Source organism: Sminthopsis crassicaudata, chromosome 6, assembly GCF_048593235.1.
Source record: "Sminthopsis crassicaudata isolate SCR6 chromosome 6, ASM4859323v1, whole genome shotgun sequence".
Classification (NCBI taxonomy): domain Eukaryota; kingdom Metazoa; phylum Chordata; class Mammalia; order Dasyuromorphia; family Dasyuridae; genus Sminthopsis; species Sminthopsis crassicaudata.
Window position 1 is genome coordinate 204,149,116 of NC_133622.1, and position 26,132 is coordinate 204,175,247.

General features: G+C 39.0%; 4 protein-coding genes across 6 annotated transcripts in view; 1 reads left to right on the plus strand and 3 right to left on the minus strand.

Moving 5' to 3' along the window:
- The window catches only part of ASCL3 (achaete-scute family bHLH transcription factor 3), a 104,692-nt gene that overhangs the window by 68,893 nt on the left and 9,667 nt on the right, over positions 1-26,132 (minus strand). The window lies entirely within an intron of this gene.
- LOC141547628 (serum amyloid A protein-like) lies at positions 4,159-8,401 on the minus strand. Of its 2 annotated transcripts, XM_074276032.1 has the most exons (4): positions 8,341-8,393; positions 7,630-7,748; positions 6,883-7,021; positions 4,159-4,429 (listed from the first exon to the last, which is right to left on the minus strand). In XM_074276032.1, the coding sequence occupies exons 2-4, from the start codon at positions 7,730-7,732 to the stop codon at positions 4,288-4,290; spliced, it is 384 nt and encodes a 127-aa protein (XP_074132133.1). In that variant the 5' UTR covers positions 7,733-7,748; positions 8,341-8,393; the 3' UTR covers positions 4,159-4,287. The 2 variants fall into 2 exon arrangements, with proteins under 2 accessions (XP_074132133.1, XP_074132134.1); XM_074276033.1 differs by lacking the exon at positions 7,630-7,748 and having other exon boundaries at positions 8,341-8,401.
- LOC141547629 (serum amyloid A protein-like) lies at positions 12,494-14,705 on the plus strand. 2 transcript variants are annotated; one of them, XM_074276034.1, is made up of 4 exons: positions 12,494-12,571; positions 13,039-13,154; positions 14,174-14,312; positions 14,461-14,705. In XM_074276034.1, exons 2-4 carry the CDS (start codon positions 13,052-13,054, stop codon positions 14,591-14,593), a joined length of 375 nt encoding a protein of 124 aa, XP_074132135.1. In that variant the 5' UTR covers positions 12,494-12,571; positions 13,039-13,051; the 3' UTR covers positions 14,594-14,705. The 2 variants fall into 2 exon arrangements, with proteins under 2 accessions (XP_074132135.1, XP_074132136.1); XM_074276035.1 differs by having other exon boundaries at positions 12,548-12,571; positions 12,985-13,154.
- On the minus strand, positions 16,895-17,590 carry LOC141546639 (achaete-scute homolog 3-like). Its single transcript, XM_074274606.1, is given in 2 exon segments — positions 16,895-17,356; positions 17,359-17,590. Coding segments are annotated over 2 exon segments (534 nt in total). The 3' UTR covers positions 16,895-17,054.

Consider the following 26,132-nt stretch of genomic DNA (forward strand, 5'->3'; position numbering starts at 1 on the left):
AATTTACTATTATGCAAATTTACTAGAGGTGTTAGAAGGGCAAATATTGGATACCACAAACTGAGCATAAGGCTGTAGTGAAAGTAGCTAGCCAGATTTTTATATATCACTAACAAAATGCAACAGCAAGAGATACAAAGAGAAATTCCATTCCAAACAAATGTTGAGAGTATAAAATATTTGGGAATCCATCTACCAAAGAAAAGTCAGGAATTATATGAGAAAAATTACAAAACACTTGCCACAAAAATAAAATCAGATTTAAATAATTGGAAAGACATTCAGTGCTCTTGGATAGGCCGAGCGAATATAATAAAGATGACAATACTCCCCAAACTAATCTATTTATTTAGTGCTATACCAATCAGACTCCCAAGAAACTATTTTAATGACCTAGAAAAAATAACAACAAAATTCATATGGAAGAATAAAAGGTCAAGAATTGCAAGGGAACTAATGAAAAAAAACTCAGAGGAAGGTGGTCTAAGTGTACCTGATCTAAAGCTATATTATATAGCAGCAGTCACCAAAACCATTTGGTATTGGCTACGAAATAGACCGGTAGATCAGTGGAACAGATTAGATACAAAGGACAAAAAAGGGTACATCTATAGCAATCTAATCTTTGACAAACCCAAAGATTCCAACATTAGGGATAAAAATTCATTATTCGGAAAAAACTGTTGGGAAAACTGGAAATTAGTATGGCAGAAATTAGATATGGATCCACACTTAACACCATATACCAAGATAAGATCAAAATGGGTCCATGATTTAGGCATAAAGAGGGAGATAATAAATAGATTAGAGGAACAGAGGATAATCTACCTCTCAGACTTGTGGAGGAGGAAGGAATTTATGACCAGAGGAGAACTAGAGATCATTATTGATCACAAAATAGAAGATTTTGATTACATCAAACTAAAAAGTTTCTGTACAAATAATACTAATGCAAACAAGATTAGAAGGGAAGTAACAAATTGGGAAAATATTTTTAAAAACAAAGGTTCTGACAAAGGTCTCATTTCCAAAATATATAGAGAACTGACCCAAATATATAAGAAACCGAACCATTCTCCAATTGATAAATGGTCAAAGGATATGAACAGACAATTCTCAGAGGAAGAAATTGAAACTATATCCACTCACATGAAAGAGTGTTCCAAATCACTACTGATCAGAGAAATGCAAATTAAGACCACTCTGAGATACCACTACACACCTGTCAGATTGGCTAAGATGACAGGAACAAATAATGACAAATGTTGGAGGGGATGTGGGGAAACTGGGACACTAATACATTGCTGGTGGAGTTGTGAAAGAATCCAGCCATTCTGGAGAGCAATCTGGAATTATGCCCAAAAAGTTATCAAACTGTGCATACCCTTTGACCCAGCAGCGCTACTACTGGGATTATATCCCAAAGAAATACTAAAGAGCGGAAAGAGACATATATGTGCCAAAATGTTTGTGGCAGCTCTTTTTGTTGTAGCTAGAAACTGGAGGATGAATGGATGTCCATCAGTTGGAGAATGGTTGGGTAAATTGTGGTATATGAAGGTTATGGAATATTATTGCTCGGTAAGAAATGACCAGCAGGAGGAATATAGAGAGGCCTGGAGAGACTTAAATCAACTGATGCTGAGTGAAATGAGCAGAACCAGAAGATCACTGTACACTTCAACAACAATGCTGTATGAGGATGTATTCTGATGGAAGTGGAAATCATCAACATAAAGAAGATCCAACTCACTTCCAGTTGATCAATGATGGACAGAGGTAGCTGCACCCAGAGAAGAAACACTGGGAGGGGAATGAAAATTGTTAGCACTAATATCTGTCTGCCCAGGTTGCATGTACCTTCGGATTCTAATGTTTATTGTGCAACAAGAAAGTGATATTCGCACACATGTATTGTACCTAGACTATATTGTAACACATGTAAAATATATGGTATTGCCTGTCGTCGGGGGGAGGGAATAGAGGGAGGGGGGGTAAATTGGAAAAATGAATACAAGGGATAATATTATAAAATATATATATATATATATAATAAAAAAAAAAAAAAAAAAAAAAAAAAAAAAAAAAAGAAAAACAGCATTTGTGAAATGGAAAGAATCCAATGAACAAAACAACTCCTTTTAAAAGTTCAGTTAGCCAAATGCAAAAGGACATTTGAAAAAAAGCTAACTGAAGGAAAATAGCTCACTAAAAATTAAAATTGGACAAATGGAAATAAATTATTCAATTCAATTCAATTTCAAGAATCAATTAAACAAACAAACAAAAATTAAAAAAAAAATAATTAAATAAAATATCTCTTTGGAAAAACAACTGACCTGGAAAATAGATCCGAGAGACATTCTAAAAATTATTGAACTTCCTGAAAACCATGAAGATCAAAAACAAACAAACAAAAATATTCTGGATAACATCTTTCAAGAAATCATGAAGGAAAACTGCCCTCATAGCCTAGAACAAAAGAGTAAAATAGCCATTGAAAGAATCTACCAAACACCCCCTAAAAAAGACCCCAAAATAAAAATTCCTAGGAATATTGTAATTAAATTCCAGAATTATTAGATCAAAGTGAAAATACTGCAAGCAGCCACAAAAAAAATAATTCAAATACCATGGAGCCATAATCAAGATTACCTGGGAGCTATCAGCTTAGACTTTGAAGGATCAAAGGCCTGGATATGATATTTTGGAAGCAATGTAGCTTGAATTGCAGCCAAGACTCAATTACTATGCAAAACTAAGCATTATCTTTCAGGGGAAAAGATGGACATTTAATGAAATAGGGGATTTTCAATTATTTTTGTTGAAAATACCAGAGCTGAATAGAAAATATGATCTTCAAATTCAGAACTCAAGAGAAGCATCATAAATAAAAAGGAAGGGGAGAAAACTCTTTTTAAAGGTTAAGAATGTTAACATCCCTTAATGGGAAGATAATATGTGTAGCTTTTGAGAACTGTATATTTGTCAGGGGTATACTTAGAGGGTATAGGTATAAGTGGACTTTAATGTGACAGTATTAAAAAAAATATATGGGTGAAAAAGGGATCTTATTGGAAAAAGAGGAAGGGGACATAAATGGAATAAATTATATTATGTGAATAGGAATAAAAGATTTATTACATTTGAAAAAAAAAAAAAAAAAAAAAAAAAAAGAAAGTAGCTAGCCAGTAGCTAAGTGGGTAAGAATTGAAACTAGAGTCAGGAAGACTAGAGTTCAAATGTGACCTTAGAATCACTAGCTATGTAACTCTTAGCAAGCAAGTCACTTAACCTCTGTCTGCCTGAATTTCCTCATCTGTAAAATAGGGATAATAATAATAACACTTACTTTGCAGGGATATGAGGATAAAATTTAATAGTTTCTAAAGTGCCTTGCAAAAACCTTAAATCATCATATAAATTCTAGTTGTTATTATTGTTGTTGTTGTTCTAAGTATTAAGATAAATAGGCCATCACTATTTTGTCAACACTTTAAAAAAATGATAATGGTACAAATACTGAGGGACAAACCCAAAGACACTAAACACTGGAGAATGGATAATCAGAGGTAGATTCCAGTGGTTCTTTATACAAATAAAAGCCCCGAAAGGAGCAAAGAGAAATAATACTGAGGGTAATAGTCAATAATCAATAAAGCTAGACACTAGCATTGGCCATTGGAGAAGGGAAGGTAGATATTGGGAATAGCTGAGTATGAGAAATATAGAATCCAAGCAATCAGTAGCAAAGAAGAACAGGTTATTGGGGGGGGTTATGGAATTATTACATAGAAGAAAATTGCTAAGTGGAATAGCAATGGAGTGTTAACTGGAAGTCTAGTCTGGGACCATATTTTTTCCCAAATTTATTTTTATTTTTATTATCTTATTTTATATTTATATTATATTTATGTTATTTTATTATTTGAGGTTTCCTTGGATAAGTACTCTTAAGTGACTAGGACAGCAACAAAAATCAGGAACAGAGTGACTCAAAGACCAGGTTCAGACTTGACTAGGAAATATACAAAGTCACTAATACCAACTCTATGATGCCCATCTGGGATTTGACAGGAGCTAGAATCAGGATCAAAGTATCATAGATAACAGACTAGGGCCTGTTACCCTGGGTATAAAGAGAGTCAGGCAGGCTCATTTTGGGTTAGAAATTCTGTTTATTGAATGTCTCCATGGCAGCAGCTACAACTGTGTGCACCCCAGAGGCTCTTGACTACAAATGTATCTCACAAAAATATGAGGAAGAAGCAAGAAGGAGAAGGCAGCTCAATATTTGGGATCCAGGCCTGCTGGTCTGAAGTGATTGGGATCTTTGCCACTTCGGCCCCATCTGTTGGCTTCCTGGTCTTTCATGGAATCTTCAACATTTCGGCCAAAGCTGCCTCCCTGTAAGAACTCTCGGCCATCACTGAAAGATAAGGAGTTTAAAGAAATAAGTGCCTCTGGATCTGTCTATTTGGTCTCCATCTCCCTCATGTCTGATGAGAAAGAGGATAACACAATAAGAGAAGATAGAAACCTGGGTGGTGGTACTGCCATGCAAGCATGCATCCCAAAGCTGGGGCTCAGGAATTAATTCTGTACTGTGCACAACTCAGCTCCTGCCAGGGAGCCTTTGCCTTCTAGAATCAGCCTAATGGGAATAAGTGGCTTAGAATCCTCCTCACATGGCTAAGGAGGGAATTGGTTTTGATTGCTTATACAAACTTGTAGTAGGTTTTTCTTGCTTTCCGAGGGGGTGAAGGAAGACAAGGTGAGTGGGAAAGAATTCAAAAATTAAAATAAAATTAAACTACTTTAAAAAAAAAAAGAAATAATTTTTACTTAGTCTGTGTTAATGGATGATAATGCTATCTAAATGAAATGATTTACTCAGTACCATAGCAAACTACAAAAAAGAGTTACTTTACAGAATTAGGAAAAAAATTAACAAAATTCATTTGGAGGAATGGATGATGACAAATCTCAAGGGAAGTAACAAAAAACAGTGAGAAAGATGGAGGCCTACAAGTACTAGCTCTGAAACTCTGGTACAAAAGAACAATCATCATAACTCTTTCATACTGTTTTTTCTTAAAGAAAAGTTGATCAATAAAACAGATTAAGGACACAAAATATGAATAAGTATAGCAGCTTAGTGTTTGGGAAAGTCAAAGACCCTGATAAGTAGAGTTGGATTTCACTGTTTAACAAAAACTATTGGAAAAACTAGAAAGTAGCTAGGCAGAAATTAGATCTAGATGAACATATACACAGTGAGTTCTGAATGGATATAAAACCCAGATATAAAAGTTCAAATTATATACAAATTGAAAGAAGGGCATATGTTTCATAATCACGAAAATTATGAAAACATAATTTGTGCAAGAACAAATCAGTAGAAAAAATAATGAGTGATAAAAATAGGCTATTTCAATTATAGAGAATTGAACCATTTTTGCACAAATAAAAGGGATGAAGCTAAATTAAAAGAAAAATAGTTAACTCAGGAAAAAAGTCTGTGATAAAAGTTTGATGTCCAAGATAACTGCAATACTCACTGAGTCACATAAGAACAAGTGCCCTTGCTCAAGACTATGAATGGAAAGTTCTCAAAAGAAAAAAAGATAACAGTAGTCACATAAAAATTCCAAATCATTAATAGTAAAAGAAATATACATTAAAACAATTTTAAGACTCCATCTCATTGACATCACACTGGAAAAGATAACCAGAAAGGAAAATGATGATTCTGGGCTGGGTCATAGAAGATGGGAAGGCTAATTCTCTGTACATAGTGCTGTGAATCGGTACAGCCATTTTGGAAAACTACTTGGGTCTATATTCAATGAATGGGTATAGACAGAAAATGAATAAACCAGGAAAATCATTTATTCAATGGATACCACATTGTAAAGAGAAAGAAATTTGAATAATGAGGGCCTCATCTCCACTCAATGAACATAGAAAACTCCAGACGATCAGTGAGGAAATGTGCTTCTCACCTGACAGAAAGCTAATGGGAAGAATAAGATATAAACTCTCAACAAAGCAAATGTTTCTATTAATTTAGCTTGACATTATTAATTGGTTATGAAGGAAACTTTTCATAAAAATATTGTCAGAGAAGAGAGTTTGAAAGAAGACCAGCTGACTTTTATTGCACGTGAAAATGTGGAAATATATTTCAAAGGATTGTAGATGTATAACCTATATCAGATTGCCTGCTGTCTTGGGAAAGGGGAAATAAGACAGGGAGGAAGAAAAAATTGGAACACAAAGTCTTACAAAAATGAACATTGAAAATTATCTTTACACGTACTTTGAAAAATTAAAATACTGTTGAGAAAAAAGAAAGAAGAGCAGTGAGAATGAAAAGAGAAAATAGCATCAGTGAAGCATCTAAGAAAGCACAGAAGAAACAGAAGGAAGTTTGTGGGTAGACACTGACAACCAGGACAGTTTGGGGACTAACATATTGAATAGATAATATGCTTGTGAAATTGGCAATAGCAGAGATTCACAGTGACAGATAAAGACTTCCATTTTGTTATTCTTTCTATATGGAAATGTTCTTGTGATGGTGTCAGACAAGTTCAGAATAACTACAAATAAAAAATGCTTAAAAAGAAAAAACTAAATCTTCTCCCCAACCTGCCTCTCATTTGATGCAAGGTCAATACTGACAGCACATGAAGCCCTGCTTTTTTCTCTGCTGCTCAGACAAGACTGATAGCTACTGCTCAGGACCCTGCTCTGGCCCCTGGGATACAGAGAAGGAGGAGCAGCCTCAGGAAGTTCATTCATGGACTTTTGGAGGCCTCTGGGAGCCCCAGACAGGCCAAATATGCTTCATTTTCAGAACCATTCAAAAATTCATACCTGATCACTTCAGCTACCCAAGCCCCACCAGGTCCTCTCTGGGCAGAATCATAGTTCCCCCGAGCATGGAAGTATTTGTCTGAATTTTTATAGTTGGCTTCCCGCATGTCCTGGTAGGCTCTCCACATGTCCCCAGCACCTAGAAGGGCAGAGCAATGGCAGAGGCAGCCTGAATCAGAAGTAGGACTCTGACAACATGGACCTGGCTCTAGTGGGGAGTGAGACTTCTCTTAGATGCGAGATTTTTGGAAATGGATGGCATGGGAAAGCATCTCCTCCCACCACTGGTCCCCAGTGGAAATGACAAATCAAGATAAATCTTATAACATTTTGTTGTGCTAATAATACCTAAAATATGGAACAAAGGACTCTGAAAACATGATTTCTCCTGAAAGTGTAGTATTTTAACTCCTCTTTTATTATTGCTCCATTTCTTTCAGAGAAGATCCAGAACATCAAAATCCATCTTGAAGCATTCTTAAGCAGAAGATTCTTTCCTGTTTCATGGGCTCGCCAATGCAGCTTAAAAATCTTTCTTCCCATCAAGTGGGGGATGGGGAGACAAGTGGGGAAGGACCATTCCTACAACCCTGCCTTTGCCATTGCTCAGGTACCAGAGTCTATTTCTGGTTGCATTTGCTCCCACCTCCTCCTCTTTTTCTTTGCAGACAATTTCCCTTTTCTCATCATTCCCTGCTCATGCAAAGCAACTCTATCAAAGGTGACACGTTCTTTAAGAGCCCTTACCTAGGCGAGCCTGATCCAGGAAATCCACAGTCCTTTGAAACCAATTCTGGCTGTTGACACCCAGGACCAGGGAGAAGAGAAAGAGACTTGGGACAAGTTTCATTGCTCCTGTCAGGAGCCTGTCAGGCTGGAAGTAGGAAGCAGATGGATGCTCAGGGAGACCTGCCAATGCTCATAAATCCCTTTTATTTTTGGTGGTTTTTTCATATTCCTTTCTCCACATTTGTGAAGTCCTTCCTTTTTTGAAGGAAGTGTTTACCATCTCTAAAATTATTTGGACTGACAGCAACCCCTCCATTGTAACTGGGTTCAATCAGCTTTAAGGAAAACTCCAAAGCCATGTGGAGAGGGAACCACTCAGCTTTTGGGGACTTTCCTCCCAATTTTGCCATTCTCCTGCAGAGGCCAGGCAGTCAGCAGGCAGCTCTCAGGAGATGATCTGTCAATAGATTCAATTCAATTCAAAAACTATTTGACAGTGTGCTTGTTAGACGCCAGGTTCATCCTATTCCTTGGAGATTAAAAAATACACAAAAAGGAAGCAATCCCTGCTCTCAAGGTGATCAATAACCTTCTACAGGTACATGAACAGTTTTGTTTAGTCCTAAAGCCACAGAAAAGAAATAAAAGACAAAGAATCTGCCCACAAGGACCTAGATGTGAGAAAGGCAGGAGCAAGGAGGGCAGAGCCTCAAAGAAGCATAAGCTCACCTGAGATTACTTCTCCTTTCTCAGGTTGGTGGGGAGACTTAGCTCTGAGGCCTGCTGGGCATTGAACAGAGACTGATAGTTATAGAAATCTTTCACCATAGGGAGTGACTCCGTTGGCCAATTGCAACCAAGGTAAGTTGGGGAATTCCCCCTTGAAATTTTTTCCTGGTTGGTTATAGAAATAAGTACCCAAACCAAAAATCTATCTTTTTCCCATATTGCAAAATCTTTAATTTGGATACTTGGAGTGATTTTCCTATTTGCACAATTTCTTCCATGTTCAGTGCCATGAAAAGAAAAACACAGCAAATGAATGACACAGCACATCAAACCAGAAAATCACAGACACGGAATGTCATGGATGCATTGCAGTCCCTATGATTTATTATATCCAACCTAGAGGATATATATTTATGTATATATATATATATATATATACATATATATACATGCATATTTAGATAGATATATAGATAGTTAGCTATGAGTAATTTTTTTTTTTGAAATTGCTACTTTTACGGGGTTTTTTGTTTTGTTTTGTTGTTGTTGAAGCAATTTGGGGTTAAATGACTTGCCCAGGGTCACACAGTTAGGACGTGTTAAGTGTATGAGACCAGATTTGAACTCAGGTCTTCCTGACTTCAGGGCTGGTGCTCTATCCACTGCACCACCTAGCTGCCCCTACAGTTTTTTTTAAAGCACTTAATACAGATCTTCTTATTTGGGCTTCACAAAAACTTCATGAGATACATTTTATTTCTATTTTCTAGATAAAGGAACTCAGGTCTGAAGTAGTGAAACCCAGAGAAAATTATAAGATTTAAATAAAGCTTAACTGCATTACACTTTATTCATTTTCTAATTTTCATTTATGTCTGAGCCTTGGTTTCTGCTATTTCTTTTGCATGCAAAGCTTCCTCCTCTCTACCTGTCCTTCAAGATGCAGCAGATCTGCCACTTCCTCCATGAGACCTTCTCTTATTATTCCATTCTAGGGCAGCCTCCCCATACCTAAATCTTCCTAAGTTCCTGAGGCAAACAAGAGGATTGAGTCTGTGTGTGAGGAGTCTCTCCATATGTAGTTGAAGAAAGAAATATACATTTCTGCCTTTTTTGCATTTAAACCACCTCATCCTGGTTAACCAATTCTATGTGAGAGAAAGGAAAGAAAGATCCGCAGAAATCCAAGAAAATCTTCTAGGGTCAGCTAAGTATAGGGGTCACAAAATTATAATGTATTATCAGTAAACATTTGCCCAAGGTTGTGTAAAAATTTCTTGGCTGAAAAGTGGTCACACGTGGAAAAAGTTTAAGAAGTCTACAGAAGTCTACTATCTTTCCTTTGATGAACATCTGCACAGCATTTACCCCACCCCAATTTTCTTCTATCTTATTTGAACTTTCAAAACCATCCCAACTCTCAGTTCTTTCAGTATTCCAGGATGTAGTTCAACAAAGTCATGTAATTTAAATGCATCAAGAAGCCATATACTCTTTTAGTATCCCCTTATATATTAATTGGGCGCCATTTCCATAGTAACTATGTATTTTATGGTCTTTCTGGAACAAAAACCATCATTCTCAACATAAAACACAATGAAAAATGTTTGAAATATCTTTTTTCCTCTCTGCTCTCAGTTGTCATTTCTGTTTTTCATATCTACCTCAATCCATTGTCACATTCTTTCTTTGATGTTGTTTTTCTCAGATTTTTCTCAAAAGACAGGCTTTTTTCTGGATAGATTGGATAACATCATGGAAACACCATAGTAAAGTGAGCCCTTGTGCTACTTTAGAATCCTGCAAGATCTCCACTTGTCCTGTGTGATGAATAAATCCCTTAGATTGTCATTCCAGGTTGACCAACAACTTTTTCTAATAGTACTCATTATCTAATCTGGGACACATCTTATATTTATTGTAATATAAGATGTGAATCAGAATAGGTAACAATCCTTGTCCCTTACATAACATTTTAAATTTAACTCATGGAGTTGGAAGTTTATTTTATTTCTTTTTTAAATTCAAGTTCAAGGTGAATATGTAAATTTTTTAGTTAAAAAAAAAGCTCTTGGAAAGCAACAGAATTTGCTAAATAATGAATTTGCATATCTGAAAAGGCTTGTCAAAGACTCTTGGCTAACCTTTGGCCCTGGTAGCAAAAGGTAAATAAAAGGTAATAAAAGTAAATAATTACTTCCAGTAAGACATGAAACTAAAGGTTTATTGTGGCACTATTCCAGCTCTTGCCAAGGCTGGAGTTAGAGTATATGGACCCTGGTGGTGATTAGAGAAAGCTCTGACAATTCCATTTCATTAGAAGGTAAAAGTCCAAGAAGAGTCAGCAGATCTCAATAATGGGAACCAAAGAAAGAGAACATGGTGAATAAAAGACTGAAATCTGGGGACTTCATCCCTTGATATATCATTGTCAGAGGGAAAATGCAAATTACAGACCAATATTATTGATAATAATAACAATGTTGATGCACTGTCAGAACAAATAACCTATTCAAAAATTACCCATTAAGGTTAATAATGCTTATACTCATAGAATAATATCAGTTTAATATTTAGTGAGAAAGTAATACAAATTGTACCAATCAGAAATATCAATCATGAGTTTTTTTTTTTCTGTTTGCTTCCCTTGACCTGCAATAAACCTATTACTTTCCTGAGCCTGGTGAATCAGACCTTTGAAATAGATACTGGCAACAGAAATCTAGCTGTCTCAAATAATGAAGTTTACAGCTTATGTCCATCGAGGCAATAAACCAGAGAAGTGAAAATGTGTCCTCCCTGAATGTAGCCGGTACTGGCAAAAACAAAAACAAAAGCCTTTTCTTTAAAACATAGCATTTGGTTGTGGGTTTTAGAAAATAAAATGATGTAGACATGTAAAGAGAGTTAGCCAATATGATCAAACCGATCTTTTTGAAACTGATGGTTAATTTTCTAAATATGAAGTTAGAGTGGAAGAGCGCTTGTCACCATTGAAATGCAAGTTTCAGGGGAACAATCCTGTGAGTTGTGTGTAAGTCAGGCAGAAAGAAGGGAGAGTGATCTAGATGGACCCCAAAGTGCCAGGATTGGAGTGAGATTAAAGGCAGTGGCCAGATCATAGACTGGAAAGTGATAAAGGAATCCAGAGAGCATGGGAAGCTTTTTGAAGCTTTTCCACAAGTGGGAGAAATAAGAGGCAGCATTAGGGAATAAGGCCTTTGTTAAGAGGTATGGCCAAGCTCAGGAGCCAGAGATGGCCTTCCTTCCTTCCAGCGCTGTCTGAACTGACTGCACCATTTTCCAATACATGCTCCAAATTAGAGCTGACACATACCTCTTCCTTTCCCAGTCCCACTACACCAGAGTTTCTATTGGCCACATCCCCTTTGGGAACTCAATGGGGCTACTGGGCCCTGGAGCCCATTATGAATTTGGTGCTGTTGATAACCACAACCACTCTCATGACCAGGAGGAATCACAGAAAGCCATATGGAAGGCAGGGCATTCTATCTGGGTCTCCAAGGATGTTCTAGACAGGGAGGAAGGAATAGTCAGAGATAGAAAAGGGAAGGTCCAGGGACTGGAATATGCTCATTGCATTTAGAGGGATGGTGGACACATGCTGTGGATTGGGGAGCCCATCCAGATGGCCTAAAGAATGGGAAATCAAGTTGTGGATGTGCATGTTTACTTGTGATAAAAGACTATGGAGGCTGAATCCTTATCAAAAATGATCCACAACCAGAGATTTAGTAGCTACTGGAATTCTTCTTCCTCAGGAAGATGAAGAACTAGACAAAGCCTCCCTCCCTCCCCCCAAGAGATTAAAAAGTGTACTGCAATCACTGCAATTAAGTATCAGAAATGGAAGGTGGAATAGTACAATCTAATATTTCATTAATATTAATATATGAAAAATATTGATATTTTCATATTTTTATTTGGTATTGATAAAATGCAAGTTTCAATAAAATTGGGAAACCTGAAATTTGAAGAAAATATGCACTTTTTTTAAGAGTCAGGAAATCAAAGATTTTGGTTGTGCAATCTGGAAAGATGCCAGTGTGGGAATCTCCAAAATTACAGTGCTCTGTTTTTGAAGCTTGCTTCCTATTGGTTCCTTTGAATAATAGACTGAGATAAATAACAGCCCTCTCTTGCACTAAAAAGCTGCAGTCTCCCCTCAGTTTTCCCACAGATCAGGAAGGAACAGAGAGAGAATACACAGGTGAGTTCAAATCTCAATGAGGAGTTTTCCTCTTCTATTCTAAATAGGTCCTTTTTTTTTTTTTTTTTTTTTTTGCAACTCAATTTAAAGATTCTCATGAGCAGGAGCCATGTTTCATGATTCCTTAGCATTAGCAACAAAAAAGGCTCTCAATAAATGGCTCAGTGAGCCTCTGTTGGAGAGCACGAAATGGGGAACAAAGTCTAGTATCTTTAGCAATGACCCCAATAAACTAAGGGAAATTCGTCTCTCTCAGAGTTGGCTCATGGTGAGTGGTAAAAATGGGTGATGAGTGAGAAAAAAATTTTCCATAAGGTGCTTTTAGATTTTTCAAATGCCAAATAATTGTAATTTAAATGAAAACAAAAGAAAATGAGAAAGTAGGCTCCTTGATCTTAAAATATTTGTCACAGAGGAAGCAATGGGGTTTGCTGTCTCTCCCTGATCATCTCCTTCCTAAACTACAGCCCATCTGACCAGATGAAGCTCATCACAGTCATCCTCCTCTTCTCTGTGGTCCTCTGTGTTCAGAGCCAAAATTGGCTTGTAGATTCTGCAAGATTTATGAAGGAGGCTGGTCAAGGTAAGCACTGTCTGTAAAAAGATGAACGAGCCTTAATATTTATCAAGGTGCAAGGGAAATCCAGAGGAGTCGAGTTCATATTTTGCTTCTGAAACCACTGGCTCTGTGATCCTGGGCAAAGCACCTCACCTTTGAGTGCCCAGACACCTCTCCAAGATGAAGGTCTAGAGCAGGTGCCAGTCCTTGTGAAGGAGAATTTCCCACCACAAGTTCCCCACTGGGAACAAAGCTGGACAATCCAAGCCAGAACTTTAGAGCTTCAGGGCTTGGTAGTATCAATATCTGAGTTTATCAGGTGGGCTCTGCTGCCCAGCTTAAGAAAGAGGACCACCAGGATGGGCTAGTGTCCTACACAAAAGCAGGCCTCTTCTCTGAAAAAGACAAAGGTCAGGAAGGGAGAGAAGATGCCATGAAATACAGAACCTTGTACCAGGGCAATGGTAGGGTTTGGGCAAATGGGGCCGAATGTAAATGCAAAGAGTCTAGTTCCGAACATCATCAGCCATACAGGTTATGATGAAGAGACCGATCAAGCTACAGATGGATCCTAGTCAATATTTTTTGTTGTTTTTAATTAAGCTTTTAATTTTTAAGCTATACACATGGATAATTTTCAACCGGATCAATATTTAAACTGGGGCAAAAATGACAAATTTTGAATTATATTTTCAGATTCAGTGTTAGAAATGGTAAGTTTTATTTTTTTAATAATGTAGGTAATCTGCTATTTCAACATATTATTTCCATGAATACCATCAAACTAGGGAGAGGCAGCCAGGAACTAAGGAGAGCCCAGGAAGATCAATTTTTTTCCGAGGCAATTGGGGTTAAGTGACTTGCCCAAGATCACACAACCAGGAATGTTAAGTGTCTGAGGCCAGATTTAAAGTGAGGTTCTCCTGACTTCAGGGCTGATGCTCTGTCCACTATTCCAACTAGCTTCCCCAAGATCAGTCTTTAAATCTGAATTTATATTATTGGTCCACCTTCCCTTTTGACTCAAAGAAGTCTTTTTCTAGGTGCTGGGGACATGTGGAGAGCCTACCGGGACATGCGGGAAGCCAACTATAAAAATTCAGACAAATACTTCCATGCTCGTGGGAACTTTGATGCTGCCCGGAGAGGACCTGGTGGGGCTTGGGCAGCCAAAGTGATCAGGTAATCACTCCCCATGTCAGCTTGCCTAGAATTTGCAGATGAAATCCCAGAAAAACTCACTATGGGACGATATTTCCTTCTCCTTTTCCATGTGTCCCCAAGTACAAAACCGCTTTCTTCATCTATTTTCTACCTTTCTGTTTTCCAGTGATGGCCGAGAATTCTTGCAGTTTGGCAGCAGTGGTGCAGACTCTGATGCAGACCAATTTGCAAATGAATGGGGCAGGAGTGGCAAAGACCCCAATTATTTCAGGCCCCCTGGTCTGGACCCCAAATACTGAGATGATTTGTCCCCTCTTCTTTTTCCCTCCCGCCCTCCCTTCTGTGCCATCTGGCCTGTGCTCTCTCTGTGGAGACTTATGCTTTGTGCTCAATAAACATCCAAGCAAAGAATGAAGTGTTTCCTTCTACACCTAAAAGCCATATCAAATGACCTAACTCTACCATTGAACTCATTATCTTTCCCCTAAAGCCTCCATCACTTTCCACATTTCCAGTGACCGTCGGGGGCGCCGCCCCCTCGCACTCCCGCGTGCTCCCAGCTGAGGTGTTTCCCTTGGCATTTCGCCGTCCCTCACCCCCATACCCGATCTGACTGTTACCTCGGCGGCATCTCTCAGGAAGCCCCTCCTCCCCTCTGACACCGCCACCTTTAATACTCACAGCCCGGGGCCAGTCCTCCCGCTTTCCCGCCCGGACCGCGGCAGCCGCCCAGGGTCAGTGCGGCCGCCACGGCTCTGTCCTCGCTCTCATCCCTTCTCCATCCGCCGCCGAGGGGATTTTCTACAGCAAAGCTCCGAGCGTGTGGCGCTTTCTCCGTCCGCCCAGAGCTTGCTCCAAGAACAAGGAAATTCTCTGTTAGGGACGGAAGGGATGCGGAGAGTGACGGGCAGCAGGTAAGGGATGCGGAGAGTGACGGGCAGCAGGGAAGGGATGCGGAGAGTGACGGGCAGCAGGGAAGGGATGCGGAGAGTGACGGGCAGCAGGGAAGGGATGCGGAGAGTGACGGGCAGCAGGGAAGGGATGCGGAGAGTGACGGGCAGCAGGGAAGGGATGCGGAGAGTGACGGGCAGCAGGGAAGGGATGCAGAGAGTGACGGGCAGCAGGGAAGGGGCGCGCGGGGGTTCCCGGCGGTCCCCCATGGCCGGGTGACAGACTGGAGCCGGAGGGGCCTCAGGTCACTTCGCCCAATCCCCTTTTTCGCAGCAGTCCCGCGGTTAAAGGGCCTGAAACGGCGGCTGCGGTCCCTCGGACTCTCCGGGCGCCGGCGCCGTGTCCGGGGTCTCCTCGGCGCAGACCCCGGGCCGGGTCAGTGCTGTCCCCCAGCGGGGATCCGAGGTCCCATCGGGCCCGGCCTCCTCGGCTCCGGGCCGCCGCATGCAGAGGGAGCAGCAAATTCCTGCTCCTTCCGCCCCCTGACGCCCGGCTCCCACAGCGCCCCAAAGCCCGGGGCCCGCTGCTCCTTCCCGGGGCTGGAGACACGAGCTCTGCCGCGCTAAAGGGAGAGGCGAATCCGCTCCCTGCCCCCCCCCCCCCCGTTCCCGCCGTGTCCCCCCCACGCGGGCTCCCCTGAGACAGCGCTCGGAGCCCAGCCCGACGCCCAGCCACGGCTCTGCCCCCTCTCCGTCCGTGCCCAGGGCTCTCCTCTCCTGAGAAAAACTCCGTAACCGGAGGCATGGGGGGGAGGGGGTGTGTGTCTGCAGAGACTTCTCCGAGGGAAAGAGGCGTGTCCCGGGTTAGCCCCGCCCCTTTCCCGAATCTCCTCCCAGGTGGCTCGGTTCTAGGCAGTAAAGTAGCCGGAGCCTGAGTGTGGAGCCCGAGTAACCTGAGAGCATTAGAGGCGGCCCGGAGGTGTTCCGCTTAGAGAAAACCCTTCCGAAGTACACACTTTTTTTTTTTCTTTTTAAAATTTCATTACTGCCATTTGCTAACTGGCTTCATTGCCTTGGTTTCCATTTCTGATTTAAAAAGAAAATTAATAATAATTTATTTTTCCAAATACATGCAAAGATAGTTTTCAGCATTCCCCTTTGTAAAAACCTTGTTTTCCAAATTATTCTCCCTCTCCTTCCCAAGACAGTAAGCAATCCAATATAGGTTACACATGGAGAACACAGCTTTAAAGAATCATTTGAAAGGCTGTTAAATGAAAATCCCCACACACCAAATATTTTCACAGTAGTAAAGAAGTGGAAAGAAAGTAGATGCCCATCAGTTAGTGAATGGCTGAAAGCACTGTGTGTGTGAATGTGACACTGTAAGAAATGACACATATGATGAATATAGAGAAGCAGCAAAATAGTGCAACGAACAAAATAAGCAGAGCCAGAAAAACAATATGCAAAATGACAACAATGTAAATGGAAAGAACTGCTACAAAATAATCAGTACTGAATACTGCAAAACCACCAAGAACGAGCTTGGTCTCAAAGAAGAAATACCAGAAGACAATTCCTTTTACTCCCTAGAAGAGATGGGAGGTTCACAGGTATGATATATAGCATGTAGTCAAATTTTTAAAATATATCGATCAATTCTGCAGAATTATTTTTTTCAAAAATTCTTTATTGTCAGGCATCCTATATAAAGTAGGATTCAGACAGGTGATTGAACTACATGACCTCTAAGATTGTTTCTGATGATAGGATCCTAACAACAAAAGTATAAAGCTCAGTAAGAGATATGGTATGATTCTGTAAACACTGTACCCTTAGGAAATGATTTCTTGAGACTTGGCCCTATTTACACAATTTTAAAAATGGGGTCCATCTGGTGACTGGTAGTTGCCACAATAGCCTGACCTTTCCCAGCCTTCTTCTTGCCTTCCACTTCATCTCTGTAAAGAAGAGACTGCAGGTAGTTAATGTACTTGATGGCCGCTCGGAGGGTTTCAACTTTACTGAGGCGCTTCTCCAGATATTCCTCGGGCAGGTGATGACGGAGCTGGGCATAGCCTTCATTGACACACTTGACTCTCTGTCTCTCCCTTTCATTTCTTTTCCTGATGAATGCTGGACCATAGGAGTATTCACATCTTCCATAAGAGGCATCTGAAAAGGGAACGAACAAGAATCTCCAAAGTTTTCCACAATCAGCTGCTCTGTTGCAAAAGGGAGCACTAGCAGGTCTTCAGAGTAAGGAGATGGGGCAGGGGCCTCTGGACAGAGGTGGAAAGTGACAACAGGGTCCAGGTGGAAAGACCGAGTGAGCTGCATGTGGGGAGAGTCACTAAAGCTGGGCAATTTGTCAGTCAGATTACAGTAGTTTTTGTTATCCATTATTTTCTGGATAACTGGAAGTATAAACAAATGTATTAATCCATCCAACAACATTTCAAATAAATAACATAATAACAATAAGCCAAATTACAGTTACAGATCTTCTAGCTCTAGACCTGGGTTCTTTCCACTACACTATGTTCCATCTTCTGTCACCCAAAAGAGTTATCTTCTTAAGGTGCTTCTGTTATGTGGGATGTTCAGTATTGCTTCTTATCACTTTGAAAACTAGATGGTGTATGTCATTGTCAGAGAAATAAAGCAGTTAAAAACCATTCAAAATCCAGAAGCATAGTGGGTTTTGATGCAATTCTGATAGGTGAAAAATTAGATTCAAACTGATAAATTAGAAGGTATTTACAAAAAATGCCACAGGAGTTTTCAAATATTGATTTACAAAAATGCTTCTTATACACAACTTGACATCCAAGCTGTTGGATAAGCTGAAGTACTTCTATCTATATTTAGTTCTCTTCTCATTGATAACAAAGGGACAAATATCCTGTCTCAGAGTGTGGTTTGACATGTCATTTCTTTCTGCATGAGTATGTCATCACCAGATTACTCTATTTTGCCATGACTTTCTGCCAGCATATAAAATTTTGGAGTTGGAAGCAGCTTTCAAGGCCCAACCCATTAGTGAATGTGAACTAAATATGTTCTCTACATTCCCTTAGGTTTGGCCTCCAGAACCCACCACCTCCTGAAGCTGTCTATTCCACTCATAGTTTTAATTAGAGGGAAATTTCTTCTGATATCAAGTCTAAATTTGTCCAAAGGTTGGAAAACACTGAGAATTTATTGGATCTTGACTGGTGATTTCATCAGTGTCAGTTTTCATCTGTAACTTAAATCCATACTTGTCAAAGACCAAGTTGGGCCCAGGTCTTCTTGACTCCAAAGCAGGTGCTTTATCCACCACACCAAGTTATATCCTTGTTCTATATTGCTCTAACAAGCCCAGACATTTTTTTCATACAGACTACTATCTAGTTTTATCTTCCTTTGTAACCTTTCTTATACAACTCAACTGATGCTTCACCAGAAGCACTTGTCTGCCAAGAGTGTTCCATAGGAAAATGTTTTCTCTATATCCCAAAGAGCTTATAGTAAAGAAGGGAAATGCACCCGTATGCACCAAAATGTTTGTGGCAGCCCTTTTTGTATGGCTGGAAACTGAAAAATGAATGGATGCCCATTGATTGGAGAATGGTTGGGTAAATTGTGGTATATGAATGTTATGAAATATTATTGTTCTATAAGAAATGACCAGCAGGATGATTTCAGAAAGGCCTGGAGAGACTTACGTGAACTGATGCTGAGTGAAATGATCAGAACTAGGAGATCATTACACACAGCAACAACAATACTATATGAGGATCAATTCTGATGGATGTGGCCATCTTCAACACTGAGAAGATCCAAATGAATTCCAATTGATCTGTAATGAACAGAACCAGCTACATCCAGAGAAAGAACATTGGAAAATGAGTATGGACCAACATAACATTTCCACTCTTTACTGTTGGCTTGCATTTTTGTTTTTTTTCTTCTCAGGCTACTTTTACCTTCTTTCTAAATCTGATCTTTCTTGTGCAACAAGATAACTGTATGAACAGGTATACAAATATTGTATTTAACATATACTTTAACGTATTTAACATGTATGGGACTACCTGCCATCTGGGGGTTGGAGGGAAGGAAGGGAAAAATTGGAACAAAAAGTTTTGCAATTGTCAGTGCTAAAAAATTACCCATATATATATCTTGTAAATAAAGGTATAATAAAAAATAATAAAATAATTTTTAAAAATAAAAAAAAATATTTTTCAAGAGCCCTTACCTAGGTGACACTGATCGAGGAAATCTAGTCCATTGAAACCAATTCTGGCTATTGACACTCAGGATCAGGGAGAAGAGAAAGAGGTTTGGGACAAACTTCATTGCTCCTGTCAGGCTGGAAGTAGGAAGCAGATGGATGCTCAGGGAGACCTGCCAATGCTCATAAATCCCTTTTATTTTTGGTGGTTTTTTTCATATTCCTTTCTCCATATTTGTGAAGTCCTTTATTTTTTGAAGGAAGTGTTTACCATCTCCAAAGTTATTTGGACTGACAGCAACCCCCCCATTGTAACTGGGTTCAATCAGCTTTAAGGAAAACCTTAAAGCCATGTGGAGAGGGAACCACTCAGCTTTTGGGGACTTTCCTCCCAATTTTGCCATTGTCCTGCAGAGGCCAGGCAGTCAGCAGGCAACTCTCAGGAGGTGATCTGTCAATCGATTCAATTCAATTCAAAAAATATTTGACAGTGTGCTTGTTAGATGCCAGGTTCATCCCTATTCCTTAGAGATTAAAAAATACACAAAAAAGGAAGCAATCCCTGCTCTCAAGGTGATCAATAACCTTCTACAGATACATGAACAGTTTTGTTTAGTCCTAAAGCCACAGAAAAGAAATAAAAGACAAAGAACCTGGCCTATATGTGAGAAAGACAGGAGCAAGAAGGGCAGAGCCTCAAAGAAACATAAGCTCACCTTAGGCTCCTTCTCCTTTCTCAGGTTGGTGGGGAGACTTAGCCCTGAGGCTTGCTGGGCATTGAACAGAGACTGATAGTTATAGAAATCTTTCACCATAGGGAGTGAATCTGTTGGCCAATTGCAGCCAAGGTAAGTTGGGGAATTCCCCCTTGAAATTTTTTCCTGGTTGGTTATAGAAATAAGTACCCAAACCAAAAATCTATCATCTTCCTAGATTGCAAAATATTTAATTTGGGTACCTTAGGAGATTTTCCTGTTTGCACAGTTTCTTCAATGTTCAGTGCCATGAAAAGAAAAACATAGCAAATGAATGACACAGCACATCAAGCCAAAAAATCACAGACACAAAATGTCATGGATGTACTGCAGTCTCTATCATTTATTATATCCAACCTAGAGGAGACATATATATATGCATATTTAGATAGATATAGATAGATAACTGTGAGTAATTTTGGGTTTTCTTAATTGACATTTTTATGTTTTTTTTTTTTTAAAGCACTTAATACAGGTCTTATTTGAGCTTCACAAAAATTTCCTGAGATACATTTTATTTCCATTTTCTAGATAAAGGAACTCTGGCCTGGAGTGGTCAAACCCAGAGAAAGTTAAAAAGTTTACACAGAGCTTAACTGAATTAAACTTTATTTATTTTCTAATTTTCATTTATGCCTGACACTTGGCTCCTTCTATTCCTTTTGCATGCAAAATTCTTCCTTTCCACCTGTCTTCAAGAGGCAGCAGATCTGCCATTTCCTTCAATGAGGCCTTCTCTAATTATTCCATTCTAGAGGAGCCCTCCCAGTTCCCAAATCTTCCTAACTTGTCCTGAGGCAAACAACATGGTTGAGTCTGTGTGTGAGGTGAATATCAAGAACTCTCTCCATATGTAACTGAAGAAAGAAACATACATTTCTGCCTTTTTTTGCATTTAGACCACCTCAGTCCCGGTTAACCAATTCTGTGTGGGAGAAGGGAAAGAAAGGTCCACAGAGATCCATGAAAATCATCGGGGGTCCTCTAGACTTGTCCCTCTCATGTTTCTTAGGTTGTGTAGGACTCATGTGGTACATTCCTTTCCTTCCATATCTCTCATGGTTCAGGTTCAGCTCCTGGACTGCAGCAGAGCTGGACAGAGAGTATGTGTCAGAGATGATGTGTCAGAAAGCATCCCAAGCCCCACTCTGCCACAGAGAGAACCTCCCATCCATCATCAGGGTACACAATCTAGCAGTGAACATTCATGGCAACCGTTTATTGTTTCACAATGATGCAACTCTTCTGCCAATGAGATTGTCAATTCTGTGAATGTAGGAGATGTGTCTTATTCTTGTACTGTATCCCATAGAACTTACCTCAGTGTTTTGTTTTGTTTTTTTTTTTTGGGGGGGGGAGGCTTCTACTAATATTATTCTTTTAAAAATAATACTAGCTTTTTCTTTTTCAAAATGCATGCAAAATAGTTTTCAACTTTCACCCCTGCAAAACCCTGTGTTTCTAATTTTTCTCCCTCCCTTCAAAGGGGTTGGACTAATTCCCATCTAGTGCATAAGTAAGGATGTTTTCTCTCACTTCTTCCTCCCTCCTTCTTATCTATCTTTAGGGATTTTTTCCCTTAGAATTCTATTCCCTTTATAGGATATATATAGCTGGAAAAATAGTAGGTTTTTTTTTTCATATTCCTTTCTCCACATTTGTGAAGTCCATCCTTTTTTGAAAGAAGTGTTTAATATCTCCAAAGTTATCTGGACTGAGAGCAACCTTTGCATTTTAACCAGGTTCAATTTGCTCTAAGGAAAACCCCAAAGCAATGTGGAGATGGCATATTACTGTATTATTGTGCTAAATTTTATTTTGCTGTCCTATTAATTGTTATTACTGTGCTAAAAGAAATGATGAGCTCAAGGATCTTAGAAAAATGTGGAAGATATATAAAATAATAATTGTTTTCAAAACAACTTTGAGTGAATAAGTTATTTTATCTATTATAAATACCCAAATTAACTATAAGAGACATATGAAGAAAGATGCCATCTGCTTCTAGTGAAAGAACTGACAAAACTTTTTTACATCCATACATTTATAGGTGTGTGTATATGTATATACATACATACAGGTATACATATTTATTGCCTAATGGTAGTCATTTCTAGGGTGAGTTAAGGAGGGTAGTCAAAAAAGAAGAAAAAAAGTAATTTCCATGATAATTTTGTTTTATATTTGAAGGAATAGCAAGTTATGCTTAATAGATTTGCAGATTTATATGCGATCACCTTTTTATGATATTATATTATGAGAAGCCTTGTTCTATTCCATAAATAAGTATTAATGTAAAAAATAAAACAAATTTAAAAGAATTCTATTCCCTTTATAGCATCTTTTTCTGTGCAGATTTTCAAAATTCAATATACTTAAATGAAATGTTTTTCCCTTCAGTTTTGTTAAGTGTGATTATAAATGCTATCCCAGTGTGAGGATGAGGTGAGGGGGAATCATTGAGATAAACTCCAAGGAGATTTTTCTTTATGCTTCATAGATTATATTCCACTTCCTCGCTTAGGAGTACATTTTAAAAACTATTCTCTCTCTGTGTATAGATATATACCTATCTATGTGTAGATCTATATCCATATTTACATACATACCTACATATGAGCTTCTAGTCCACCGAAATCAACCTCCAGAACGTCAGATCTTTTCCACACACTTTACAACCTATGTCTCCCTTAACTTGCACTCCTGAAGTTGCTTGTTTCAATCAGTTTTAGATATCACTTTTGCTTTACCTCTCTTAAATTATTAAATTTAACTGTCAAGGAACTGCCAAAATCTTCTTAAATCTATCTCTGTCAATTAATGATTCACAGCTTATGTTCATTTACCAATGCACAAAGGATGCAGTGATCTGAACAGTTGGTAAAAATGTGATATAGCAGATAGAAAAGCCCAGATGCCAAAGGTGTTCCACTAGAAGCCATTCTCCAAGATACTCAATCAATAATAATTACTGCTGGGATCTGCTTACACAACTAGTTATGAATTCAACTAAATGTACTATTGGCAAGTTCACATCCTTCCAGTTTATCCACAAGAAATGCATCAAAGATTTTGTCAAAGACTTTGCTAAAAAACTATATTTCCCTTATTTGCCAGCTGAAAAAAGAAAAGGAAATTAATCCAGCACATGACCTGTGCTTGATGAAGCCATGGTGAATGTTTCTACCTACTGCTTCTTCTGTTTGATGATCACGTGATATACTTTCAATAATATTCTTTTATTAATTTAAGCTATCCTTTTGATAATGCATCCTGAAATTTTATCAGAAATTAAAGGGGTAATAAGTGCAAAAAGTTTAAGAAGCTCTGTCTACAGAATTCACTATCTTTTTTTGATGAACATGTGTACAAAATTTATCCCCCTTCAATACTCCTCTCTGTTACTTAAACTTTCAAACCACCCCAACTCTCAGGTATTTCAGTATTCTAGGATATAGTACAAAAAGGCCATGTGATTTAAAGGCATTCTTTCAGTATCCCCTTATATATTAATTGGGCACCATTTCCACAGTAACCGTGTATTTTACGTCCTTTCTAGTCCAAAAATCATCATTCTCAACAGAAAACACAATGAAAACTTATCGAAATATCTTGTTTCCTCTCTGCTGTCAGTTGTCATTTCTGTTTTTCATATCCACCCCAAACTATTTCTGCATCTTTTCTTTGATTTTGTTTTTCTCAGAAGACTTTTTCTCAAAAGTAAAAAAGATTTCTTTCTGGATTGATCTTCTATTGTTCTGGAAACACCATAGTAAAATGGGCACTTGTGCTGTTTTAGAATGCTACAAGACCCCTAGTTGTCTTGAGAGATGAATAAATCCCTTAGCTATCATTTCAGATTGACTCCACAACTTTTTCTGGTAATTCTCATTACGTAATCTAAGACACATGTTATATTTATCATAACATAAGATGTGCACCAGAATAGGTAACAACTCTGGCCTCTTACTTAACATTTTTAACTTAACTCATGGGGTTGGAAGTTTATTTTATTTCTTTTTTTAGTTCAGTTCAAAATGAACATGTAAAGTTTTCAGTTGAAAAAAATGTCCTCTGAGAGCAACTGATTTGCTTAGGTCACTCACTCCTTTCTAAAAAGGCCTGTAGAAGGGGCAGCTAGGTGGCGCAGTGGATAGAGCACCGGCCTCGAATTCAGGAGGACCTGAGTTCTAAATTGGCCTCAGACACTTAACACTTCCTAGCTGTGTGACCCTGGCAAGTCACTTAACCCCAGCCTCAGGGAAAATAAATAAATATAAACAAAAAGTCCTGTTGAAGACTCTTGGCTAACCTTTGGCCCTGCTAGAAAATGTAAATAAATAAATATTTAATTCCTTTCACTAAGACAGAAGACTAAAGGTTTATTGTGGCACTATTCCAGCTCTTGTCAAGGCTGGAGTTAGGGCATATGGGCCCAGGTGGTGATGAGAGAAAGCCCTGACAATTCCATTTCAGGAGAAGGTAAAGTCCAAGAAGGGTCAGCAGATCTCAATAATGGGAACCAAAGAAAGAGAAGATGGTGAATAAAAGACTGAAATCTGGGGACTTCATCCCTTGATATATCATTGTCAGAGGGAAAAATGCAAATGACAGACCAATATTATTGATAATAACAATGCTGATTCACTCTCAGAATGAATAACCTATTCAAAAGTTACCCATTAAGATCAAATAGGGTTTAAACTCATAAAACAATGACAGTTTAATATTGTCTGAGAAGATAATACAAATTATACAGAAATATCAATCATGAGTTGTTGTTTTTTTCTGTTTGCTTCCCTTGACCTGCAATAAATCTATTACTTTCCTGAGCCTGGTGAATCAGACCTTTGAAACAGATACTGGCAACAGAAATCTAGCTGTCTCAAATAATGAAGTTTACAGCTTATGTCCATCGAGGCAATAAACCAGAGAAGTGAAAATGTGTCCTCCCTGAATGTAGCCGGTACTGGCAAAAACAAAAACAAAAGCCTTTTCTTTAAAACATAGCATTTGGTTGTGGTTTTTACAAAATAAAATGATGTAGACATGTAAAGAGAGTTAGCCAATATGATCAAACCGATCTTTTTGAAACTGATGGTTAATTTTCTAAATATGAGGGAAGAGTGGAAGAGCGCTCGTCACCATTGAAATGCAAGTTTCAGGGGAACAATCCTGTGAGTTGTGTGTAAGTCAGGCAGAAAGAAGGGAGAGTGATCTAGATGGACCCCAAAGTGCCAGGATTGGAGTGAGATTAAAGGCAGTGGCCAGATCATAGACTGGAAAGTGATAAGGGAATCCAGAGAGCATGGGAAGCTTTTTGAAGCTTTTCCACAAGTGGGAGAAATAAGAGGCAGCATTAGGGAATAAGGCCTTTGTTAAGAGGTATGGCCAAGCTCAGGAGCCAGGGATGGCCTTCCTTCCTTCCAGCGCTGTCTGAACTGGCTGCACCATTTTCCAATACATGCTCCAAATTAGAGCTGACACATACCTCTTCCCTTCCCAGTCCCACTACACCAGAGTTTCTATTGGCCACATCCCCTTTGGGAACTCAATGGGGCTACTGGGCCCTGGAGCCCATTATGAATTTGGTGCTGTTGATAACCACAACCACTCTCATGACCAGGAGGAATCACAGAAAGCCATATGGAAGGCAGGGCATTCTATCTGGGTCTCCAAGGATGTTCTAGACAGGGAGGAGGGAATTGTCAGAGATAGAAAAGGGAAGGTCCAGGGACTGGAATATGCCCATTGCATTTAGAGGGATGATGGACACATGCTGTGGATTGGGGAGCCCATCCAGATGGCCTAAAGAATGGGAAATCAAGTTGTGAGTGTGCACATTTACTTGAGATAGCAGACTATGGAGGCTGAATCCTTATCAAAAATGATCCACAACCAGAGATTTTTAAATAGTGACTTCTAGCTCCTGGAACTCTTCTTCCTCAGGAAGATGAACTAGACAAAG

Coding starts and splice junctions, on each gene's coding strand:
- LOC141547629 (XM_074276034.1), top strand. CDS start 13,052: ATGAAGCTCATCACAGTCATCCTCCTCTTCTCTGTGGTCCTCTGTGTT. Junction 13,155..14,173: donor TATGAAGGAGGCTGGTCAAG/GTAAGCACTGTC, acceptor GTCTTTTTCTAG/GTGCTGGGGACATGTGGAGA. Junction 14,313..14,460: donor TGGGCAGCCAAAGTGATCAG/GTAATCACTCCC, acceptor TCTGTTTTCCAG/TGATGGCCGAGAATTCTTGC.
- LOC141547628 (XM_074276032.1), bottom strand. CDS start 7,732: ATGAAACTTGTCCCAAGTCTCTTTCTCTTCTCCCTGGTCCTGGGTGTC. Junction 7,022..7,629: donor CCTGGATCAGGCTCGCCTAG/GTAAGGGCTCTT, acceptor CTGCCCTTCTAG/GTGCTGGGGACATGTGGAGA. Junction 4,430..6,882: donor TGGGTAGCTGAAGTGATCAG/GTATGAATTTTT, acceptor CTTATCTTTCAG/TGATGGCCGAGAGTTCTTAC.